Source organism: Lithobates pipiens, unplaced genomic scaffold, assembly GCF_037356315.1.
Source record: "Lithobates pipiens isolate NorthernLeopardFrog02 unplaced genomic scaffold, aLitPip1_a1.2 Scaffold_19, whole genome shotgun sequence".
NCBI classification, from domain to species: domain Eukaryota; kingdom Metazoa; phylum Chordata; class Amphibia; order Anura; family Ranidae; genus Lithobates; species Lithobates pipiens.
Window position 1 is genome coordinate 580844479 of NW_027507764.1, and position 23737 is coordinate 580868215.

Genomic DNA, 23737 nt, shown 5'->3' on the forward strand with positions numbered 1-23737 from the left:
GCAGGGTTGAGGAGTGTGCTACGTACAGGGTGCAGGGTGATGGAATGTGCTTTGTACAGAGTGCAGGGTTGAGGAGTCTGCTACGTACAGGGTGCAGGGTCGAGGAGTGTGCTACGTACAGGGTGCAGGGTCGAGGAGTGTGCTACGTACAGGGTGCAGGGTCGAGGAGTGTGCTTTGTACAAAGTGCAGGGTTGAAGAGTGTGCTAAGTGCAGAGCTCAGTAGGAGTTGATTGGAGGGAAGGGAAACCACCCCCCCCCCCCACACCTTTCACACAGCACGTAGGAACAGAGCTGAGGCTGTCAATCACAGGCTGTGTGCTGGATCCACAGGCTGTGTGCTGGATCTCCCTCCCCTGTCACCTTTTTATCTCTTGGTGTCAGGGAAAACTTGTTAGAAGCGACTCTTGCTGATAGCAAAGGAATGAGACGGCAGACAGAAATGACACTTAGTGCTCTGGATTGAGACAAGAATACCCTATAGAGGGATGTGCTTTCTTCGTATTTCATGTCTGAGGTTTACCACCAATTTAAAGTGGAGAGCTCCAGTGACAGGTCAGCTTGCTTTTGGAGGAGACGCTGCAGCTTACTTACTGATGGCGCAGCATGGGAAGACGCCATTTGGCGGTCACTTACCTCTTCATACGCTGGTCTGTCTGTCCTCTTCTCCTTCCTCTGTCTGTCTGTCCGGAGGGTCTCAGCTCTTCTGTTGTCCGCACACCGCTCCTTGTGTCCTCTGGAGTACTGATATCCTACAGGGAAGACACAGCGTGAGGGTATGAGAGTCTGAGGAGTGACACAAGGAGCACAGATGATCTTTCCTGATGGAACGAATGATCACATGAGCCTCGTCATCTCATCTGCCAAGATGCCACCTTTTAGGAACGGCATGAAATACCTCAGAGAGTGGAGCAATCATTACCTCTAGGAACGCCCCGCTCTGTAACTGATCCCCTGCCAGCACAGACTTGGGCAATTCCACCCCGGGCCAATGTCATCCCTGTACAAAGCAGCTGCCAAATATTCATTAGAACAGGGGTGTCAAACTCAGTTTCATTCAGGGTCACATCGGCATTATGGTAGCCCTCACATAGTGGCCGGCTGTAAAGCTTAGTACACACGGGCCGAATGTCGGGCGGCATCGAACGGCTCAATAGAAACCAGCTAACATTCGGCCCATGTGTACAGCAGCCGGCCATTTCATGGGTCATGACCGAAAAAGGTCTGCCAACCGGCCAATGGCTGAGAGCGCTGACCGGAGTGTTCTGATGGAGGGACATCCCCCTGTCAGAGCACAATAGCACAGCAGGGGAAATCACTGCACTAACATTGCACTGTTAGTACAGCGGCTCTGACCTGAGCTGTTAGTTTTCCGTTCAACCCAGCAGAAAAAAAAAGAGTAGTGTGTATGAGGCTTTAGACTATGTAAGCCGAGGTCAGGAATGTGCTATATACAGAGTGCAGAGTTCAGTAGTGCGCTATGTACAGAGTGCTGCGTTCAGGAGTGCTCTACGTACAGACTGCAGAGTTCAGGAGTGCTCTATGTACAGAGTGCAGAGTTCAGGAGTGCGCTACGTACAGTGTTCAGGAGTACGCTACATATAATGTTCAGGAGTGCGCTGCATACAGGCTGCAGAGTTTAGGAGTGTGCTACGTACAGAGTGCAGAGTACAGGAAAGCTCTACATACAGAGTGCAGAGTTCAGGAGTGCGCTGCATACAGGTTGCAGAGTTCAGGAGTGTGCTACGTACAGAGTGCAGAGTACAGGAAAGCTCTACATACAGAGTGCAGAGTTCAGGAGTGCGCTATGTACAGAGTGCAGAGTTCAGGAGTGCGCTACGTACAGAGTTCAGGAGTACGCTACGTACTTTGTTTAGGAGTGTGCTGCATACAGGTTGCAGAGTTTAAGAGTGCGCTATGTACAGTGTTCAGGAGTGCGCTACGTACAGGTTGCAGAGTTCCGGAGTGTGCTATGTACAGAGTTCAAGAGTGCGCTACGTACATTGTTCAGGAGTGTGCTGCATACAGGTTGCAGAGTTCAAGAGTGCGCTATGTACAGTGTTCAGGAGTGCACTACGTACAGGTTGCAGAGTTCCGGAGTGTGCTATGTACAGGTTGTAGAGTCCAGAAGTGCACTATGTACAGAGTGCAGAGTTCAGGAGTGCGCTAGGTACAGAGTGCAGAGTTTAGGAGTGCGCTCTACATAGAGAGCAGGTTTCAGGAGTGTGCTATGTACAGAGTGCAGAGCTCAGGAGTGTGCTATGTATAGGGTGCAGAGCTCAGGAGTGTGCTATGTATAGGGTGCAGAGTGCAGGATTGTTCTATGTACAAGGTGCAGCGTTTCGGATTGTACTACATACAGAGTGCAGAGTTGAAGTTTGCCCTACATACAGAGTGCAGAGTTGAGGAGTGTCCTACATACAGAGTGCAGAGTTGAGGATTGCCCTACATACAGAATGCAGAGTTGATGAGTGCACTACATACAAAGTGCAGAGTTCAGGGGTGTGCTATATATAGAGTGTAGAGTCCAGGAGTGTGCTACACACAGATTGCAGGGTTGAGGAGTGTGCTAAGTACAGAGTGCAGGGTTTAGCTCTGTTTTGCAGGCTGTCTGTATCTCACTTCCACCCCTCCTCCTCCTCGGCTCTGACTTCTGCACCACTCTTTCCTCACCTCTGCACACATCTCCTTCTACAGCCCTCATCTCTCCCGCCGCACCCAATAGCTTCCTCGCATCTTAACTACCCAGCTCGGCTCTAGAGCTTCCCTGCAGTGTAGGCGGCTCTCTCTCTCTCTCTCTCACACACACTTGCTGGCAGATGATTGGTCGGCATCTCTCCATGAGTGCTTGTAGGGCAGGCAGCCACCAATAGGAAAGCTGTCCTTGTAAACACAGAAGGCTTCTACAAGTTATAGGGGTGAGCAGGGTGCGGAGGTGGTGGAACGTTACAGCAGAAAATAACCCTGGCTGCGAGGGTCACGTGAAATGGCCCGGAGGGCTGGATTTGGACCGCGGAACTTGTGTTTGAAACGCGTACATTGGAGGAGAGCTGGAAGATTCAAGCTGAGAGCCTCCTTCTCCTGGACTGAAATGGCTTTCGCTGGATTTCCCTGCACACTGTGAGCTTCTAAAAATGTGCATTAGAAGCTGCAGTAAGTCAGGTAGAGCCCCGCCTAATTTCCTTGGCTGGAGGACGTCCAGCTTCCTCTAGCGCTTTCCTCCTGAGCCGGACTGGCCCGCCCCCTTCATTCATTGGATTTCTCAACATCACATCTGGATGATTTTTAATGCAGGAACGGTCACTCCTCCAGACCGACACCTACCCATCAAGGCTATTTGATGTTTGTATAACTCCTCCCCCCCAAGGGCGGTCTGCTTCCAAATTTAGCCTGCCCAGGAACACCCACTCCTCCGGACTGACACCCACCCATCAAGGCAGATTAGGGGGAAGTCTTCCAACGGGGACAGCTGTCTAAGAAGAGATTTTCCCCACTGTCAGAGAGTTTTCCCCTATTGTATCACACATCCTGTTGTGTCCCCAGGACAGGAAATGAAGATAAATCCTCACAATGGGACACAGATGGCTAAACTACATTTTTTTTTTTTTTTTACACTTTACTGCTATAGACTAGCGCCTTCTACATGCTACACTCTATAATTCCCTATCTGTGGCAATTGATTGGTCATTTTAGAAGCCCGATTGCACTCTCTGTTTTAACCCTTGAAATCCTGCACAATCACATGCATTACACGCAGTTGCAGCGAGCATTGCTGCCACCGAAACATGACCAAAAGCCGATTGCGTTGCAGTAGCAATTGCCCCGTCTGTTGCCTTCTTTACCGCCCGAATGGAGCAATTAAGTCCCCAGGATAGGGAAGGGATACGATAAGCACACCCAGTGCAAAGATGCCAAACTGCTCCCCCCTTTCCCTTAGGGTTAGGGTCAGGGTGCCCCCTACCCCTGCAATAAACCATTGTGCCAGGGGCAGCTTCCCCTCCTGCCCACCCCTTGTCCCGGCCCTGAGCACACCGATCAAATGTACATTAAAGTGGATCAGGGCTCGTTCACATGGGCAAAAAATAGGCAGTTGAGCTGCGGTTTTATCATCCCTTGCTAGCCCCCCACCTTAAAGCGGTAGTAAACCCGCAATGTTTTTTTTTTTTTTTAAACCTGCAAAGCAAAAGGCCTAATGAGCTAGTATGCACCGCATACTAGCTCATTATGAAATACTTACCTTAGAGCGAGGCCCCGACATCTGGCCCGATCCACGCCGAGGGAGCCGACATGCTCCCTCGGCGTCTCTTCCGGGTATCACGGCTCTGGCGCTGTGAGTGGCCGGAGCCGCGATATCGTCACTCCCGTGCATGCGCGCGGGAGATTTCAGTCCGGCCGCACGAGCGCTGCCGGATTTTCACGGAGAGAACCCCCTTGTGCGCATGCGCCGCTGCAGTCAGCGGCGCATACCGAGGGGAATATCTCCTAAACCGTACAGGTTTAGGAGATATTTTTTTTACCTACAGGTAAGCCTTATTATAGGCTTTCCTGTAGGTAAAAGTTAAAAAAATGACCATACAACCACTTTAAGTTGCAATGGACGGTTTCATCATGCGTTAGATTGCCAAAAGTATTGGGACGCCTGCCTTCACACGCACATGAACTTTAACGGCATCCCAGTCACACACGGCCGAACTTTCCGGCAGACTAGGTCCGATGGTCTTCCCGACGGACTTTTGGTGGAGTTCCGATGGACTTTCCAAACGAACAGGCTTGGCTACACATGAATGGACTTATGCCTTGTACACACGGTCGGACATTTCCCGACCAAAAGGACAGATTTTGTCCGAAACTTGTGTTGCATACACGCAGTCGGACAAAGTTGTCGGAAAATCGGATTGTTCGGGAACGTGGTGACGTTCGGTGCGTACGACGGGACTACGTAGAGGCCAGTAGCCAATAGCTTTGGTCTCGTAATTTGATCTGAGCATGCCTGGCACTTTGACCAATCGGAATTCTCTACAAACGATCTAAAAAGTCCGATCGGATTTTTTTGTCCGAAAATTTTAGATCCTGCTCTCAAATTTTTTCCGTCTGAATTTCCGATGGAAAAAGTCCGATAGAGCCCGATCGGATTTTCCGACAATATAATCCGATCGGACCTTTTTCGTCTGAATTTCCGACCGCGTGTACGGGGCATAAGTCCGTTTGAAAGTCCGTTAGTTTTGGACACGATGACGTAAGACGGGACTAAAAAAGGAAGTTCAATAGCCAGTAGCCAATAGCTGCCCTTGCGTCGTATTTGGTCCGTCAGACCAGCACACAGACCAATGGTTTTTCCCGATAGGAATTGAGTCCGTTGGGCAGATTTGAAACATGTTCTATTTCTAGGTCCGTCTTATTTTTAAGATGAAAAACGGATTAGCCCACACACGATCGGATTGTCCGACTTACTGATTCCATCGACCTAGCCTGCCGGAAAGTCCGGTCGTGTGTACGGGGCATTAGTCCGTAGGGTTCAATATTGAGTTGGCACAGCCTTTGCAGCTATAACAGCTTCAACTCTTCTGGGAAGGCCGTCCACAAGGTTTAGGAGGGTGTCTATGGGAATGTTTGACCATTCTTCCAGAAGCACATTGGTGAGGCCAGGCATTGATGTTGGACGAGAAGGTCTGGCTCGCAGTCTCCGCTCTAATTCATCCCAAAGGGGTTCTATCAGGTTGAGGTCAGGACTCTGTGCAGGCCAGTCAAGTTCCTCCACCCCAAACTCGCTCATCCATGTCTTTATGGACCTCGCTTTGTGCACTGGTGCTCAGGCATGTTGGAACAGGAAGGGGCCGTCCCCAAACTCGCTCAAAAGTATTGGGCCACCCCAATTATGGTGTGTGGGGTTGTTTTTCCAGAGGTTGGGCTTGGCCTCTTAGTTCCAGTGAAGGGAACTCTTAAGCCGTCAGCATACCAAGACATTTTGGACAATTTCATGCCCCCAACTTTGGGGGAACAGTTTGGGGACGGCCTCTTCCGGTTCCAACATGACCGTGCACCATTGCACAAAGCAAGGTCCATAAAGACATGGATGAGCGAGTTTGGGGTGGAAGAATGGTCAAACATTCCCATAAACACCCTCCTAAACCTTGTGGACGGCCTTCCCAGAAGAGTTGAAGCTGTTATAGCTGCAAAGGGCGGGGCCAACTCAATATTCAACCCTACGGACTAAGACCGGGATGCCAGGACCTCCTGCTCTCTAGCTCCCTTGTTACCTCCTCTCATGCTCGCCTTCAGGACTTCTCCAGAGTCTCTCCCATCCTCTGGAACTCCCTACCCCAGTATGTCGGATTGGCCCCTACCCTGTCCACCTTTAAGAGATTCCTGAAAACTCATTTATTCAGGGAAGCCTATCCCACACCCACCTAACAACTGTCCCCGAGAGACCCCCCCCCCCATCAAATCATTCTCTGTAGCTATTACCTTTTGTACCACCCCTCCCTTTAGAATGTAAGCTCTATAAGCCGGGCCCTCCTGTACCTTTTGTATTGTACTGTACTGTAATGGTGTTGCCCCCCCCCTATACATTGTAAAGCGTCGCGTAAACTGTTGGCGCTATATACATTGCGTATAATAATAAAAATAATAATTAAAGTCCATGCGTGTGGAAAGGCAGGCGTCCCAATACTTTTGGCAATATAGTGTATGTTACAGCTGCAAAGCTTTGCGGCTGCATCAAAAATGATACCCCAATTACACCCCCACGCGGGGGGCAAGTCCGGTCGCAGTGCAGCTCCAATGACTTGAATGGGTCGCGTCTGGCGGTGCTTTGCAGCATGTTGTGTCCGGTGGGCATTATGCCAGCCAAACCCACCCCAATGAAACTCCTTATGCCCATGCCGTCACAATGAGCCAAAGGTGGCTATGATTGCAGTAAAGTATTTTAATTCTAAAATCACCCCTGGCAATCGAAAAATAGGATTGCCTCCTGTATATACAAGATATTGCAATCTGAAAAGCGATCCACCGCCAATTGTTTTTTTTTTTTTTTTTAATAGCTTGAAGCCCCTTGAAAAGGATGATCCTGGAGACATTTGGAAAGCCGCAGATTGAGGCTCGAAAAATGTGTGGGGGGGGGGTAAAAAAAAAAAAAACACAGGAAAAAAAATCCTGTGTACAGGGTTCACATGTTGACACCATACAGAACCCGTGATCCCCCCTCCCCCCCATGACCAGGACCCCACCGCCTCTGCTGACCAGCCGCCCACCTCTGTGTGTCTGCTCCGTCCTCTTCTCTCTCTCTCTCTCTCTTTGGGGTTCAAGCTTTACGTCCCAACGCCGGCGGAGATTATCAAATGCTACAACCTATATCTGCAAAATAAGAAAATGGGGGTCAGCCACAAATATCCCCTCCCCTCCCCCGAATATTTCCCACCGGTTCAGTCTGGAGACTCAGGAACACGCGTGTTGTCAGAGTCAGGTTACACGTGGTGTGTGTAAGTCAATCTGGGACCCCCTCCCCCATTCCCAGCATGCAGCTGCCACGACATCATACGGCATGCTTATGTGTATATATATATATATATAGGAACATACATAACATGTGACGGCGTACAGACAGAACATGATACAGATGGTATACAGCCAGGGAGGGTGGTCTGGCCACGCACCTATACATGGATATGGAGTCATAGGATCACATGGGGCAGGGTACAAAGGCGATCAGCCCTATTGGTGTACTCGGTGATGGACAGGCGCCCCAAAGGTAAATTAACCCGTGTCTGGGCGAAGAACAGCCTTCAATATCCATAGAATTCCTCCAGAATGGGCAGGGCTCGCCCCATAAGCTGACAATCAAATTCCTTCTCTACACTCAGGGGCCCACGTGTGTGTGATAATGACAGATGTGAAGGAGATGAGACGTCCACATCTTAGTACATAGCACACCCTGCTGTAGACCAGGCAGACAGATGGGATGGACATGGATGAAGAGATGTATGAGACGGTCTCACCGGTGCCGCGTCCAGGACGATTCTTCTTTATTCTGATGAGGATGGCGAAGGCGCCAGCTTTGTCCTCAAATCACAGAGCCCCCGGAAGAGACGGCGGAGGGGTGATGAGGGGCCCCCCATTCTCAGCCCCCATCCTCTCCCCTCCTCCCCCCATCGCAGACTGAGTACCACCAGCTCAGCATCCGCCCAGACTGCACTGCAGAGACTGCCAGAGCCACACCGGAGCCATGAGAGCCGGCCCACCCCACTCCTATCACATGTACATAATATGACATCATCCCAGGACTATAACCCCCATCATCACTCCTATCACATGTACATAATATGACATCATCCCAGGACTATAACCCCCTTCATCACTCCTATCACATGTACATAATATGACATCATCCCAGGACTATAACCCCCATCATCACTCCTATCACATGTACATTATATGACATCTTACCAGGACTATAACCCCCATCATCACTTCTATCACATGTACATTATATTATATCATCCTAAGACTATAACCCCCATCATCACTGATACACATGTACATTATAATACATCATACCCAGACTACAACCCCCATCATCACTGATATCACATGTACATTATAATACATCATACCCAGACTACAACCCCCATCATCACTGATATCACATGTACATATTATTTCATCATCCCAGGACTATAACCCCCTTCATTTCTATCACATGTACATTATATTATATCATCCTGGGACTATAATCCCCATCATCACTCCTATCACATGTACATTATATTACATCATCCCAGGACTATAACCCCCATCATTACTGATATCACATGTACATTATATTATATCATCCTAGGACTATAGCCCTTATTGTCACTCATATCATATGTGCATTATATTACATCATCCCAGGACTATAACCCCCATCATCACTCCTATCACATGTACATTATATTACATCATCCCAGGACTATAACCCTCATCATCACTCCTATCACATGTGCATAATATTACATCATCCCAGGACTATAACCCCCATCATCACTCCTATCACATGTACATAATATTACATCATCCCAGAACTATAACCCCCATCATCACTCCTATCACATGTGCATAATATTACATCATCCCAGGACTATAACCCCCATCATCACTCCTATCACATGTACATAATATTACATCATTCCAGGACTATAACACCCATCACTTCTATCACATGTACATTATATTATATCATCCTAAGACTATAACCCCATCATCACTTCTATCACATGTACATTTTATTACATTATCCCAGGACTATAACCCCCATCATCCTTGATAGCACATGTACATTATAATACATCATCCTAGGACTATAACCCCCATCATTACTGGTATCACATGTACATTATAATACATCATCCCAGGACTATAACCCCCATCATTACTGGTATCACATGTACATTATAATACATCATCCCAGGACTATAACCCCCATCATCACTGATATCACATGTACATTATATTATATCATCCTAGGACTATAGCCCTCATTGTCACTCATATCATATGTGCATTATATTATATCATTCTAGAACTATAACCCCCATCATCACTGATATCACATGTACATTATAATACATCATACCCAGACTACAACCCCCATCATCACTGATATCACATGTACATATTATTTCATCATCCCAGGACTATAACCCCCTTCATTTCTATCACATGTACATTATATTATATCATCCTGGGACTATAATCCCCATCATCACTCCTATCACATGTACATTATATTACATCATCCTAGGACTATAACCCCCATCGTCACTCATATCACATGTACATTATAATACATCATCCCCAGACTATAACCCCCATCATCACTCCTATCACATGTACATAATATTTAATCATGCCAGGACTATTACCCCCATCATCACTGATATCACATGTACATTATATTACATCATCCCAGGACTATAACCCCCATCATCACTGATATCACATGTACATTATATTACAACATCCCAGGACTACAACCCCCATCATCACTGAAATCGCATGTACATTATATTATATCATCCTAGGACTATAGCCCTCATTGTCACTCATATCATATGTGCATTATATTATATCATCCCAGGACTATAACCCCCATCATCACTCCTATCACATGTACATTATATTACATCATCCCAGGACTATAACCCCCATCATCACTCCTATCACATGTACATAATATTACATCATTCCAGGACTATAACCCCCATCATCACTCCTATCACATGTACATAATATTACATCATTCCAGTACTATAACACCCATCACTTCTATCACATGTACATTATATTATATCATCCTAAGACTATAACCCCCATCATCACTTCTATCACATGTACATTTTATTACATTATCCCCAGACTATAACCCCCATAATCACTCCTATCACATGTACATTATATTACATCATCCTAGGACTATAACCCCCATCGTCACTCATATCACATGTACATTATAATACATCATCCCCAGACTATAACCCCCATCATCACTCCTATCACATGTACATAATATTTAATCATGCCAGGACTATTACCCCCATCATCACTGATATCACATGTACATTATATTACATCATCCCAGGACTATAACCCCCATCATCACTGATATCACATGTACATTATATTATATCATCCTAGGACTATAGCCCTCATTGTCACTCATATCATATGTGCATTATATTATATCATTCTAGAACTATAACCCCCATCATCACTGATATCACATGTACATTATAATACATCATACCCAGACTACAACCCCCATCATCACTGATATCACATGTACATTATAATACATCATACCCAGACTACAACCCCCATCATCACTGATATCACATGTACATATTATTTCATCATCCCAGGACTATAACCCCCTTCATTTCTATCACATGTACATTATATTATATCATCCTGGGACTATAATCCCCATCATCACTCCTATCACATGTACATTATATTACATCATCCTAGGACTATAACCCCCATCGTCACTCATATCACATGTACATTATAATACATCATCCCCAGACTATAACCCCCATCATCACTCCTATCACATGTACATAATATTTAATCATGCCAGGACTATTACCCCCATCATCACTGATATCACATGTACATTATATTACATCATCCCAGGACTATAACCCCCATCATCACTGATATCACATGTACATTATATTACAACATCCCAGGACTACAACCCCCATCATCACTGAAATCGCATGTACATTATATTATATCATCCTAGGACTATAGCCCTCATTGTCACTCATATCATATGTGCATTATATTATATCATCCCAGGACTATAACCCCCATCATCACTCCTATCACATGTACATTATATTACATCATCCCAGGACTATAACCCCCATCATCACTCCTATCACATGTACATAATATTACATCATCCCAGGACTATAACCCCCATCACTTCTATCACATGTACATTATATTACATCATCCCAGGACTATAACCCCCATCATCACTCCTATCACATGTACATAATATTACATCATTCCAGTACTATAACACCCATCACTTCTATCACATGTACATTATATTATATCATCCTAAGACTATAACCCCCATCATCACTTCTATCACATATTTTATTACATTATCCCAGGACTATAACCCCCATCATCACTGATATCACATGTACATTATATTACATCATCCCAGGACTATAACCCCCATCATCACTGATATCACATGTACATTATATTACATCATCCCAGGACTACAACCCCCATCATCACTGAAATTGCATGTACATTATATTATATCATCCTAGGACTATAGCCCTCATTGTCACTCATATCATATGTGCATTATATTATATCATTCTAGAACTATAACCCCCATCATCACTGATATCACATGTACATTATAATACATCATACCCAGACTACAACCCCCATCATCACTGATATCACATGTACATATTATTTAATCATCCCAGGACTATAACCCCCTTCATTTCTATCACATGTACATTATATTATATCATCCTGGGACTATAATCCCCATCATCACTCCTATCACATGTACATTATAATACATCATCCCCAGACTATAACCCCCATAATCACTCCTATCACAAGTACATTATATTACATCATCCTAGGACTATAACCCCCATCGTCACTCATATCACATGTACATTATAATACATCATCCCCAGACTATAACCCCCATCATCACTCCTATCACATGTACATAATATTTAATCATGCCAGGACTATTACCCCCATCATTACTGATATTGCATGTACATTATAATACATCATCCCCAAAATATAACCCCCATCATCAATGAGATCACATGTACATTATATTACAGCATCCCAGAACTACAACCCCCATCATCACTGATATCACGTATAAATTATATTATACAGGAGTGACATCACCGTTCCTCCAGATATAAGTTATATTATACAAGAGTGACATCACCACTTCCCAGATCTAATAGTTACAGTCATCCTCCTAGGGAGAGTGGTGACTGTCACCCCCCCAACCACCACCAGTAATATGTTCTAGTCTGTGCTACACCTTTGTTTTGCATATGAACTGTTCTGAACTGTGTTGTACTGTATTGTGCTGCCACCTAGTGGCCAAGTGTGGATATTGGTTCTAAGCGTTTCTGTTAATAAGATTCTTTGTTCACCACTAGTGTAGAACTTCCCATGTCCATACTTTTATATCAATTCACCCTGTGACCATTCCTCAAGTTACTCAAAGGTAGAGATGGGCCAAACTCCCCTCGGTTGGGTTCACGCTAGAACTCTGGAACATTGCAAAAGTTTCAGACCCGAACGACAAAAAGGAAAAATCAAAAGTTCCCATTTTGAAGGCTAATATGCAAGTTATTGGCCATAAAAAGGGTATAGGGGACTGGGTACTGCCCTGGGGGACATGTATTAATGCAAAAAAAAAACTTTGAAAAAAGATTGTTTTAAAGAAAGCAGTGATTTTTACTACTTGCCTAGTGGGCCAATTCTGACACTTCTCTCCTACATAGTTACATAATAGGTGAGGTTGAAAAAAACACACAAGTCCAACCTATGTGTGTGATTATATGTCAGTATTACATGTGTAGCGCCGGGCTCCTGAAGAGCACACGCTATGTTTTGTAAATTTAGTTTTTCCTAAGACCATAGTTGGGTTTTAGGGTTAGTTTCAGTAAATTATGCTTTCGGCATCAGTTTGACTGGACTGTACTATGTTCTGCCTGGTCATAGGTGTAGGCAGTGGCGTAACTAGAACCTTCAGGGCCCCGATGCAAGAAACCATGAAGGGCCCCCCTGAACCCCAGCCAGGGCCCTTCCCTTCGAGTCCGGCGGTGGAACTCCAGGGCGTGGTCACAGGTATGACCTTTGTGAGCCCTGTAGTTCCACCACTGGTATCAGTAGTTTTTATTTATTTATTTTTTTACATTTTTAGGTGCCCCATTGGGGGACTGTCCCTAGGCAGGATTGGGTCCCCGTCCCCAGAAGAGATGAGGTCCTTTTCTCCAGGGTAGATGAAGTTACTGCCCCCAGGTGAGAAGGGGTCCCTGTCCCCAGGGGAGGTGGGGGTCCCTGTCCCCACGTGAGAAGGGGTCCCTGTCCCCAGGGGGATATGGAGGGGGTATGTAATAGTGTGTGATAGCTGCCTATGCTGCTGCCGGCCATATGTAGAGGGGGCTGCATGGGCCCCCTGCATCACAGGGCCCAGTTGCGGTCGCAACTGCTGCACCCCCTATAGTTATGCCCCTGGGTGTAGGTGTCATCTTTGGCAGGCATTGGAGCGCAGTCTGGTTGGTTACCAATCTCTCTCTCTGAGCCAATCAGTGGGTGCGTTGTCTCGCTGTGTATTCCGGGAGAGGGTACTTAAGGTGCTGAGATCACGTGGTTCTGGTTTCCAGTCCAGAAGTATGTGCTGCCTCCATGGTCCTGGTCCTCCTGACCAGCCCCCAGAGGCCCTCATGGCCTGGGGTGCGGATTCTTCCATTTCCGAGTCTCAGGCTGGCTAGTCCGAGTCACAGTAACTGGAAGGAGGGTTCCGAGGTGGTCCGGTGCCATCTCGGGTTTGGAGAGGCCCAGCAACTGAAAACACAACCAGGAGAGGACTCTTCGGAAGAGGGACACGCATGAGGCTGGCTGCTCGGTAAGAGCCTGGAAGCTGAGCTGAAAGGACACCAAGTGAATCCACATTTTGCCGGTATCGCCGGACCGGCTGCATGATATTGGTACTGTAAGAGAGTTCCTAATTTCATCCTTCGGTTACAACTAAGTTCTCTGAGAGACTTTCTGATCTGTTCTAAAGTTCTACAACCAAGTCTGTGGCAGAGACTTTGCTAAACTTAAATCACCTGTCGGCTGTTAAGTTCACAAAAGGGGATTTATCCGATAGATGAAATATCCAGGTGCGAATGGCTATTCCCCGGATCATCTAGAGAGAGACATTTCAAGTGTCAGCGGTTCCAAGAGTACCTGAGCTTTCCTACCCACACCCTCTATTCCCAACTGAGAGACTGAGTTCTGTTCAACGTTCTTTGCAAATCAATATTCCTAAAGGGATTCAAGTGTCGGTCTCTACAGTTTATTGGGCCATCAACCTCGGGAAACCCCTAGACGAGCACGAGGTGGAGAAGGTAACGTTAAGCCCAACAAAACCAGCCGCTCCTTCGGGGGTCAGTGCTACACATGTTATTTCCCTGTATCTTGTGGTCGTTCAGGTGCTTATCTAATCGTTTTTTTAAACCATCGATGCTCCGCACTGAGACCACCACCTGTGGAAGGGAATTCCACATACTTGCCGCTCTTACAGTAAAGAACCCCCTACATAGTTTAAGGTTAAATATCTTTTTTTTTCTAATTTTAATGAGTGGCCACGTGTCTTGTTAAACTCCCTTCTGCTGGAAAAGTTTCCTCCCTATTGTGGGGTCACCAGTTCAGTATTTGTAAATTGAAATCATATCCCCTTGGAAGCATCTCTTCTCCAGAGAGAATAAGTTCAGAGCTCACAACCTTTCCTCATAACTAATATCCTCCAGACCCTTTATTAGCTTTGTTGCCCTTCTTTGTACTCGCTCCATTTCCAGTACATCCTTCCTGAGGACTGGTGCCCAGAACTGGACAGTATACTCCAGGTGCGGCTGGACCAGAGTCTTGTAGAGTGGGAGAATTATCGCTTTATCTCTGGAGTTGATCCACTTTTTAATACCAATATTCTGTTTGCTTTGTTAGCAGCAGCATGCCATTGCTGAGCCTATCATCTACTAGGACTTCCAGGTTCTTTTCCATCCTTGCCAATGTAAAAATCATCATTATATTTGCTAGAAAATTACTCAGAACTCCCAAACATTATTTATGTTATTTAGCAGAGGCCCTAGGGAATAAAATGGTGGTTGTTGCCAGTTTTAATCTCGCACAGTATAGATAGGATAGGTACTAAACTTCTGTACTTGAAAATCGCAGGAACCGGAAACTACTCCAACTTGGAAGTGGAGGAAAATTGTCGTGACAAGGCATCAGCCCTTACATTCTTAGTACCGGGTAAAAATGAGACATTGTAATTGAAACTTGACAAGTGCCCATCGCGCTCTTCTGGGAGAGAGTCGCTTAGCCTCAGACAAGAATGTGAGATTCTTATGGTCAGTAAGAATAAGAACCGGCACAGTGGTACCTTCAAGGAGATGTCTCCATTCTTTCAGGGCTAAAATGATCGCCAACAGCTCTCTGTCACCAATCTCATAATTGCACTCAGCAGGTGACAATTTCTTGGAAAAGTAGCCACACGGATGCATAGCGCTCTCAGAGGTAGGACGTTAAGACAGAAGGGCGCCAACTCCTGTCTTAGAGGCATCAACCTCAAAGATAAAAGGTACAGGAGCAGAAACAAAGGCAGCCTTGAGACTCTCAAAGGCCTTAATGGACTCCGGAGACCAACTCTCTGGGTTACCGTTCTTTCTGGTCATATCAGTCAGAGGCTTGACCAGAGACGAGAAGTTACGAATAAACTTCCGATAATAGTTGGCATAGCTCAGGAAACGCTGCAGAGGACGTAAACCCAAGGGTCGAGGCCACTGTAGGACTGCCGAAAGTTTCTCTGGGTCCATCTAAAAAACCAGCAGTGGAAATTACATAGCCCAGGAATTTAACCTGTTCACGATGGAACTCGCACTTCCCCAGTTTACAATAGAGATTGTTCTCTCTTAGTTTCTGAAGTACACGACAGACATATGTGTGGTGGCTCTGCAGGGACTTGGAAAATATGAGGATATCACTGAGATAAACCACCACACATAACTGCCACAAATCTCAGAGGACATCGTTAATAAATCCCTGGAAAACTGCCAGGGCGTTACAAAGGCCAAAAGGCATTACCAGGTATTCATAATGGCCTGTTCTTTTATTAAACTCAGTTTTCCACTCGTCGCCCTCCTTAATCCTCACGAGATTGTATGCCCCTCTCAAATCAAGCTTTGTGAAACCTCGAGAAAGTGCGTCTGCAACGTACTCCTCCATGGCCTTATCCTCCAAGACCGACAAAGGGTAAACCCAGCCACGAGGGTGTATGGCACCAGGTTGAGGGTCAATTGCGCAATCATATGGCCGGTATGGAAGCAAACTACCAGCTTGACCTTTGTCAAAGACATCAGTAAAATTGTGGTGCTCCTCCATCAGGGAGGGGAGTGAAGAGGTGCACAGGACCTTGTCTACCTTCTGGAAGCATGTCTCACTGCGTTGTGGTGACCAGGAGAGAACCTCAGCACGGAGCCAATCAAAAGAGGGGTTGTGCCTCTGTAACCAAGGATAACCAATAACCAGCGGAAATCTGGGTGAGGAAATAACTTGGAATTGGATTATCTCATGGTGAAGAGCCCCTACGGCCATGGACAACGGAACCGTCTCATGAGTCATATGGGCAGGCTGTAGAGGTCTCCCTTCAAGAGCCTCAATGGCAAGTGGAGTGGCACGCAGCGGCAGTGTCACGTACCTTACAGCGGAGTCAGACTGTTGAGGGTGGCCTCTCGCACGGTTCCGGTCTCCACGCCCCTGGAGATGGTAACAGGGAGCGTGAAGACAACGAAAGGGTGCAGGTGCCTGCAGGTGGAAGTTGAAGACCTGGAGACGCTGGGTCCTCACGGAGGAAGAGGTGTAGACTGGTCACGGAGGTAGGCAGCGGAAGTTCAGCAGGTATGCAGGAAGCACTGCGCGTCTATAACAGGCAAGGTCGGCAACTGGCGGGCAATGCGGTACAGGAACAAGAGGCAGGTGCGTAGTCAAGGACGAGCAAGGGTCTGGTAACGTGCTAGCAAATGAGGTACAGAATCAGGAAGCAAGCCAAAGTCGAAAGTCCAAGCCGAGGTCAGTGGTAGTCCAGGAGATCGTAACAAGGGGTATCCAAGGAATGGGTATCAGGAACAAGGTCACAGGAACAAGGTCACCGGAACAAGGTCACAGGAACAACGATCAGGTCTCTCAGGAGTAGCTGAAGACGATCCAGCACTGGTGTCAGGCCAGGATCCTGTTTATATAGAGGGGAGTGAGCCAGGATTGGTGGAAGTGGCCGTCCATGCGTGAATACGTACATACGTTCAGTTTGCGTGGTTGCCTCCGCGTGTTCGGATTGGTGTACGTCCACATGTTCGGATTAGCGTGCGTCCGTTCGTCCCGGAACTCGTACGCCTCTGACGGGGACACCGCGCATGGCGCCTAGAACGAAGATGAACTGCTGCTATACGGGGACGGGCATACGTACGGTGAGTTCCCTGACAGGCAGGGGAATGAAGTGCTTCGATACAAAGGCAGCATCAATTTACAGGCCTGCAGCCCCAGAGTCGATTACAGCCTGTATCTCGATGGACGACTCAGCCCAATAAAGGGTAACCGAAATCAGGGGCTTATCCTTCTGGATAACTGGAGATGAAACAACTCCACCTAAGGTCTGTCCGTGACAGGACCACAGTATTCGGGCATTCGCTGGACGGATAGGTGAAGACTTCAAAAAAAGACCTGCCTGGCCACAATAAAGGCACAATCTTTCCTTCCACCTAAAGGCTCTCTCATCCGCAGAGAGACGCGTGAAGCCCAGGTGCATGGCTTCACCTTCACTGAGCGACTCTGTACCAGGAGGCATGGGAGGTGAGGGAGGCACGGGTGGGACAGCAACGCTCGGAGGCAAACATACAGGAGGCTTCCGCAAGCGCTCCTTAAAAGAAGGTCTTTCTCTGAGTCTGGAGTCAATGAGGATGGCAAACGTGATCAACTTCTCCAGCTCAGTGGGTATATCTCAGGCTGCTATCTCATCCTTCATGGTATCCGAGAGACAGTGTTGCCAAGCTACCAGATTGAAATTTACTGACACAACACCCAAAATTTACTAGCACAGCCAAGTTTTTACTGGCATTTCCAAAAGTTAAAAAATTTGATTTTTAAGTGCAAATTCGAGTATTTAGGCTACAAAACATATACAATATACAATTAGCAATAATATTTAAGGAAGGCAATAAGGCAAAAAACATATTTATTTTATTTTCGATATAGTAAGTAAGTAGCTCAGGGACAGGACTCAGGAGGGCAAGGAATTAGAATGGACGGCACACACACATAAAACTGACTCTCACAGTGACACTGACAGCAGTGTGCAGCAGCACAGATGAGGAAGAGACCTCACTGACACAACACATCCACTCTCTCCAAGCCAAGTGGTCCCTTCAGTCCAATAACATCAAATACCCTGGGGCAGCATCTCAAAGTATATCTCCACCTGGTTGAGAAACCCTCTGCATTGAACTGGATTGTCCCCAAATCACTGGGGAAGCGGAGCAGAACCAGAGATACCTCTTATAGAGGTAATACTCGAGGCTGGTGCCTGCACAGAGACTAGAGAAGCAGCAGGGATGGCCTGCGACTCAGGTTGTACCGGAGAAGGCACCGTGGGAGATTCCAGGTGAGCCGTACAATTCAGGAGCGTTTGTAACGCCATGGCAAACTGATCCATGCGGTGATCTTGCTCATCCAATCTGGAAAAAATATACCAACAAGTGGATTGACTGTATCTTCGGAATTCATGGCCTTCGCCTACTGTCAGAAACTATGAAACAGACTGAGACAGAAAGTACAGTTAAATCACACTTGTTTAATAATAAAAGTAAAAAGAACAAACATAGTCAAAACATAGGCAAAGTTCAGTAACCGGAACGGATAGTCAGCCAAGCCAGAAGTCATGGATCAAAGTAGTGGAACAGCAAGTAGGATCTGGAGCCCGAAGGGATGTCAGTAAAGCCAGTCTTTAAACAGGAACGCAGGAGATGTTTCTTGTGATGTTGACCAAGGCGAAGGCAGAGCTCCTCTAGACTGGATGGCTTAAGTAGGCAGGATTGACGAGCAGGATATGAACAACAGCTGAGCTGAATAACTGTGGAGCGAGATAGGAGCTGGCAATTAGCCAACAGCTGAGCGACAAGCTCAGAGAGGGAAGGGCTGAGCCCAGCCCTGACAAAAAGCTTTTCCATGGGACTATAACCTACCAGAGTCTGGAAAGGCATAACATAAACTCTTCTTAGTGTTACTAAAGTCAAAAAATGTTTTTTATTAAAATAACAAGCATGCTATATTTACCTGCTCTGTGCAGTGGTATTGCACAGAGGGGCCCTAATCCTCCTCTTCTGGGGACCCCGTCAGCGATCTTGGCTCCGCCTCTTCTTCTTAGGAACTTCCATGGCCAGCCACTGGCTATGTGGAGAGCGTGGTCTGCACGTTCCTGACCTGTGTGCCTATGGAGCCACGCTGCATAGACTTACATAGACTTACACAGCCCGCCACCCACTTCCTCCTCACTCGAGTGCTGTGTAAAGAGGAAAAGAGGGCATAGTGAGTGCAGCCGTGCACAGCGCTGATCTCTTCTCTCCTCTCTTCCCCTTCACACAGGGAACGGGGGTGGGGGGGGGGGGCACAGAGAAACTAAAAACGTTTTTTACCTTACTGCAAACAATGCATTAAAGTAAAAAATATTTTTAGGTAAAGTAACACTTTAACCGGATCCCGACCAGCGCACGCCGATGTACGTCGGCAGAATGGCACAGGCAGGCAAATTGGCGTACAGGTACTCCCAATCTTTAATACCACCCTGCCATCGCGAGCGTGCCGCCGGCGGAGCACTCGCGTGTTGGTCAGGACCGCCGTGAGTCCGGTTGCGGATCCCGCGGACTCGATTGCCGCCGGCATACCCGGGATCGTTCTGCCTAGCAACTAGTGACGCTGATCTCTGCTCCATGTGAGCAGAGATCAGTGTTCACTAAATTAAAGCCCAGCCCCCAACAGTTAGTAACACACCCCTAGGGTCACTTAACCCCTACACTACACTGCCACCCACTGGTTAACCCCTTCACTGCCAGTGTCATTTACACAGGAATCACTGCATTTGTATAGCACTGATTGCTTTATAAATGACAATGGTCCCAAAAATGTGTCAAAAATGTCCGATGTGTCCACCATAATTTTGCAGTCACAATAAAAATCGCTGATCGCCACCATTACTAGTAAAAAAAACAAATATTAATAAAAATGCCATAAAACTATCCCCTATTTTGTAAACGCTATAACTTTTGCGCAAACCAATCAATAATCGCTCATTGCGATTTTTTTTTTTACCAAAAATATGTAGAAGAATACGTATCGGCCTAAACTGAGGGAAAAAAATGTTTTTTTATATATTTTTAGGGGATATTTATTAAATAATGCGTTTTTTTCAAAATTGTCGCTCTATTTTTGTTTATAGCGCAAAAAATAAAAACCGCAGGGGTGATCAAATACCACCAAAAGAAAGCTCTATTTGTGGGAAAAAAAAGGACATACATTTTTGTTCGTCGCACAACCGATCAATTGTCAGTTAAAGCGACGCAGTGTCGAATCGCTAAAAGTAGTCTGGTCTTTGACCAGCAAAATGGTCCTGGGCTGGAGTGATTAAGGTGTCCTCAAGAGATATTTCATCCTCTGCACCCATCCTGGCCCTTTAAAAAAAATAAAAATGCAAAAAAAAAGTTATTTTTTTCGGACATCAGACACAGTGCGACGCCGCACACAGTGCACTTATGGGAAGCATCACGACATTGCAGACGCGACGCTTCATTTGCGGGCTTTTATCCCACCTCGCGTCGCTTTCCGAAGTGCCGAGTAGCTTCCGCCCGGTGCTCATAGTATCTATTACTATGGCCGGGCGGTTTGATTGGCATCTGAGTTTGATGTCACTTCCTGTTTTCTCTCTCCCAGTGCACCCTGGAGAGAGAAAGCAGGAAGTATGAGAGGATACAGGCTGCATTTGGTGGGACACAGGCTGCATGTGGTGGGACGCAGGCTGCATGTGGTGGGACGCAGGCTGCATGTGGTGGGACGCAGGCTGCATGTGGTGGGACGCAGGCTGCATTTGGTGGGACGCAGGCTGCATTTGGTGGGACGCAGGCTGCATTTAGTGAGACGCAGGCTGCATTTGGTGGGACGCAGGCTGCATTTTGTGTGACACAGGCTGCATGTAAGGCGGGACAAGCTGGGGGCACCTGATGTCATCTAGTGGCAGGCGACATGGCTAGTGACACGCTCAGGGCTCCCACTGATTCTGCAGTATGGTGAATTGAATGATTTCATTTTATATTACCATGAAATAATAGAAATAATGTGCTTCAATCATCCTGACACCTTAACAATCATGGTGCTGGAATGAATAAAGTACTAACACCAGATGTTTGAAATATCTTTATCTGCTGATTGTTCAATTTTCTAGAATACACATATTTCTATTGTTGTGTAGGATCTGGGCCTGCTGTCCCTCCATCCCTCTCCCTCCATCCGTCGTTCATCTCAGACACTAACCACACCACCTTAGAGCCACTCCCACTATTTCGCTGAGACCACGCCCATTTTCATCAAGTGCGAGGGGTCAAAAAGGAAGGGCGGGGTCTGGCACCCCCCCCATCCTAAAACTTCACCAGCCGCCACTGCACTGGACCATTGCCAAAGTTGAGCTCCACCTGGTGGGCATGTCATTAGGCGGTTTACGGACAGGTGGAATTCCCACTGAATTTCAGCCAAACGAACACTGGCTGTGTATGACCCCCTGAAATTGCTACAGGCTCCTCTGGCCTGCTTTAGAAGATCTTGCAAACCTGGGTACCTGTTCAAGAAACAATGCACCACCTAATGGAGGACATGTGCCAGGCATGGCACATATGTCAAATGTCCATGTCGCAGGGCGAACAGAAGGTTAGTGCCATTATCACACACCACCATTCCTGGCTCAAGCTTCCGTGGCGTGAACCATCTCTGGGCCTGCCCCTGCAGAGCTGAAAGAATCTCTGCTCCGGTGTGACTCCTGTCCCCTAAACACACCAGCTGAGGCACTGCATGGCATCTTCTAGGCTAACTCGTTGAATGGCCCCTCGAAAGCTTAGGGGTTACTGGTTGTTCATAGGAAAATCCAGCAGAGGAGGGCATGGAGGAGGAGGAGGGGGTGGAGCTTACAGATCTTTCATCATCACCACCAGCTGTATGGAGATGTGGCGAGAAAACAAGCTCTAGCACCGAACCCTGTCCTGCCTCCTTCCTTATACTGGTGGTCAGTGCAGAAGTGTCCCCTTACATTGGTGGTCGGTGTAGAAGAGACCCCTTACATTCATGTAGAAGTGCCCTTTTACATTGGTGGTCAGTGTAGAAGTGATCCCTTACATTGGTGGTCAGTATAAAAGAGACCCTTTACATTCGTGTAGAAGTGCCCCTTTACATTGGTGGTCAGTGTAGAAGTGACCCCTTACATTGGTGGTCAGTGTAGAAGAGACCCCTTACATTCGTGTAGAAGTGCCCCTTTGCATTGGTGGTCAGTGTAGAAGTGACCCCTTACATTGGTGGTCGTTGTAGACGCAACTCCTTACATTGGTGGTGAGTTTAGGTGACCCTTTACATTGGTGGTCCGTGTAGAAGTGCTCCTTTACATTGGTGGTCAGTGTAGAAGTGACCCCTTACATTGGTGGTCAGTGTAGAAGAGACCCCTTACATTCGTGTAGAAGTGCCCCTTACATTGGTGGTCAGTGTAGAAGTGACCCCTAATATTGGTGGTCGGTGTAGAAGTGACCCCTTACAATGGTGGTTGGTGTAGAAGTGTCCCCTTACATTGGTGGTCAGTGTAAAAGTGACCCCTTACATTGGTGATCGGTGTAGAAGTGACCCCTTACAATGGTGGTTAGGGTAAAAGTGACCCCTTACATTGGTGGTTGGTGTAGAGGTGACCCCTTACATTGGAGGTCAGTGTAGGAGTGTCCCCTTACATTGGTGGTCAGTGTAGAAGTGACCCTTTACATTGGTGGTCAACATAGACATATCTGCTTACATTGGTGGTCAGTGTAGAGCTGTCCTCTTGCATTGGTGGTCAGTGTAGAGATGACCTCTTACATTGGTGATCAGTGTAGGGGTGACACCCTTACATTGGTGGTCAGTGTAGGAGTGACCCCTTACATTGGTGGTCGGTGTAGGAGTGTCCCCTTACATTGGTGGTCAGTGTAGAAGTGACCCTTTACAATGGTGGTCAACATAGACATATCTGCTTACATTGGTGGTCAGTGTAGAGCTGTCCTCTTGCATTGGTGGTCAGTGTAGAGGTGACCTCTTACATTGGTGGTCAGTGTAGAATAACACCCTTACATTGATGGTCAGTGTAGA

The 23737-nt window shown here is 46.8% G+C and overlaps 1 protein-coding gene across 1 annotated transcript in view; it reads right to left on the reverse strand.

The window, feature by feature from the left end:
- LOC143998119 (alanine aminotransferase 2-like) overlaps positions 1-23737 on the reverse strand; it is a gene marked incomplete in the record, with an annotated part of 103963 nt that overhangs the window by 77870 nt on the left and 2356 nt on the right. The window contains 1 exon segment of the mRNA XM_077493863.1: positions 635-750. Coding sequence (XP_077349989.1) covers positions 635-750 — 116 coding nt within the window.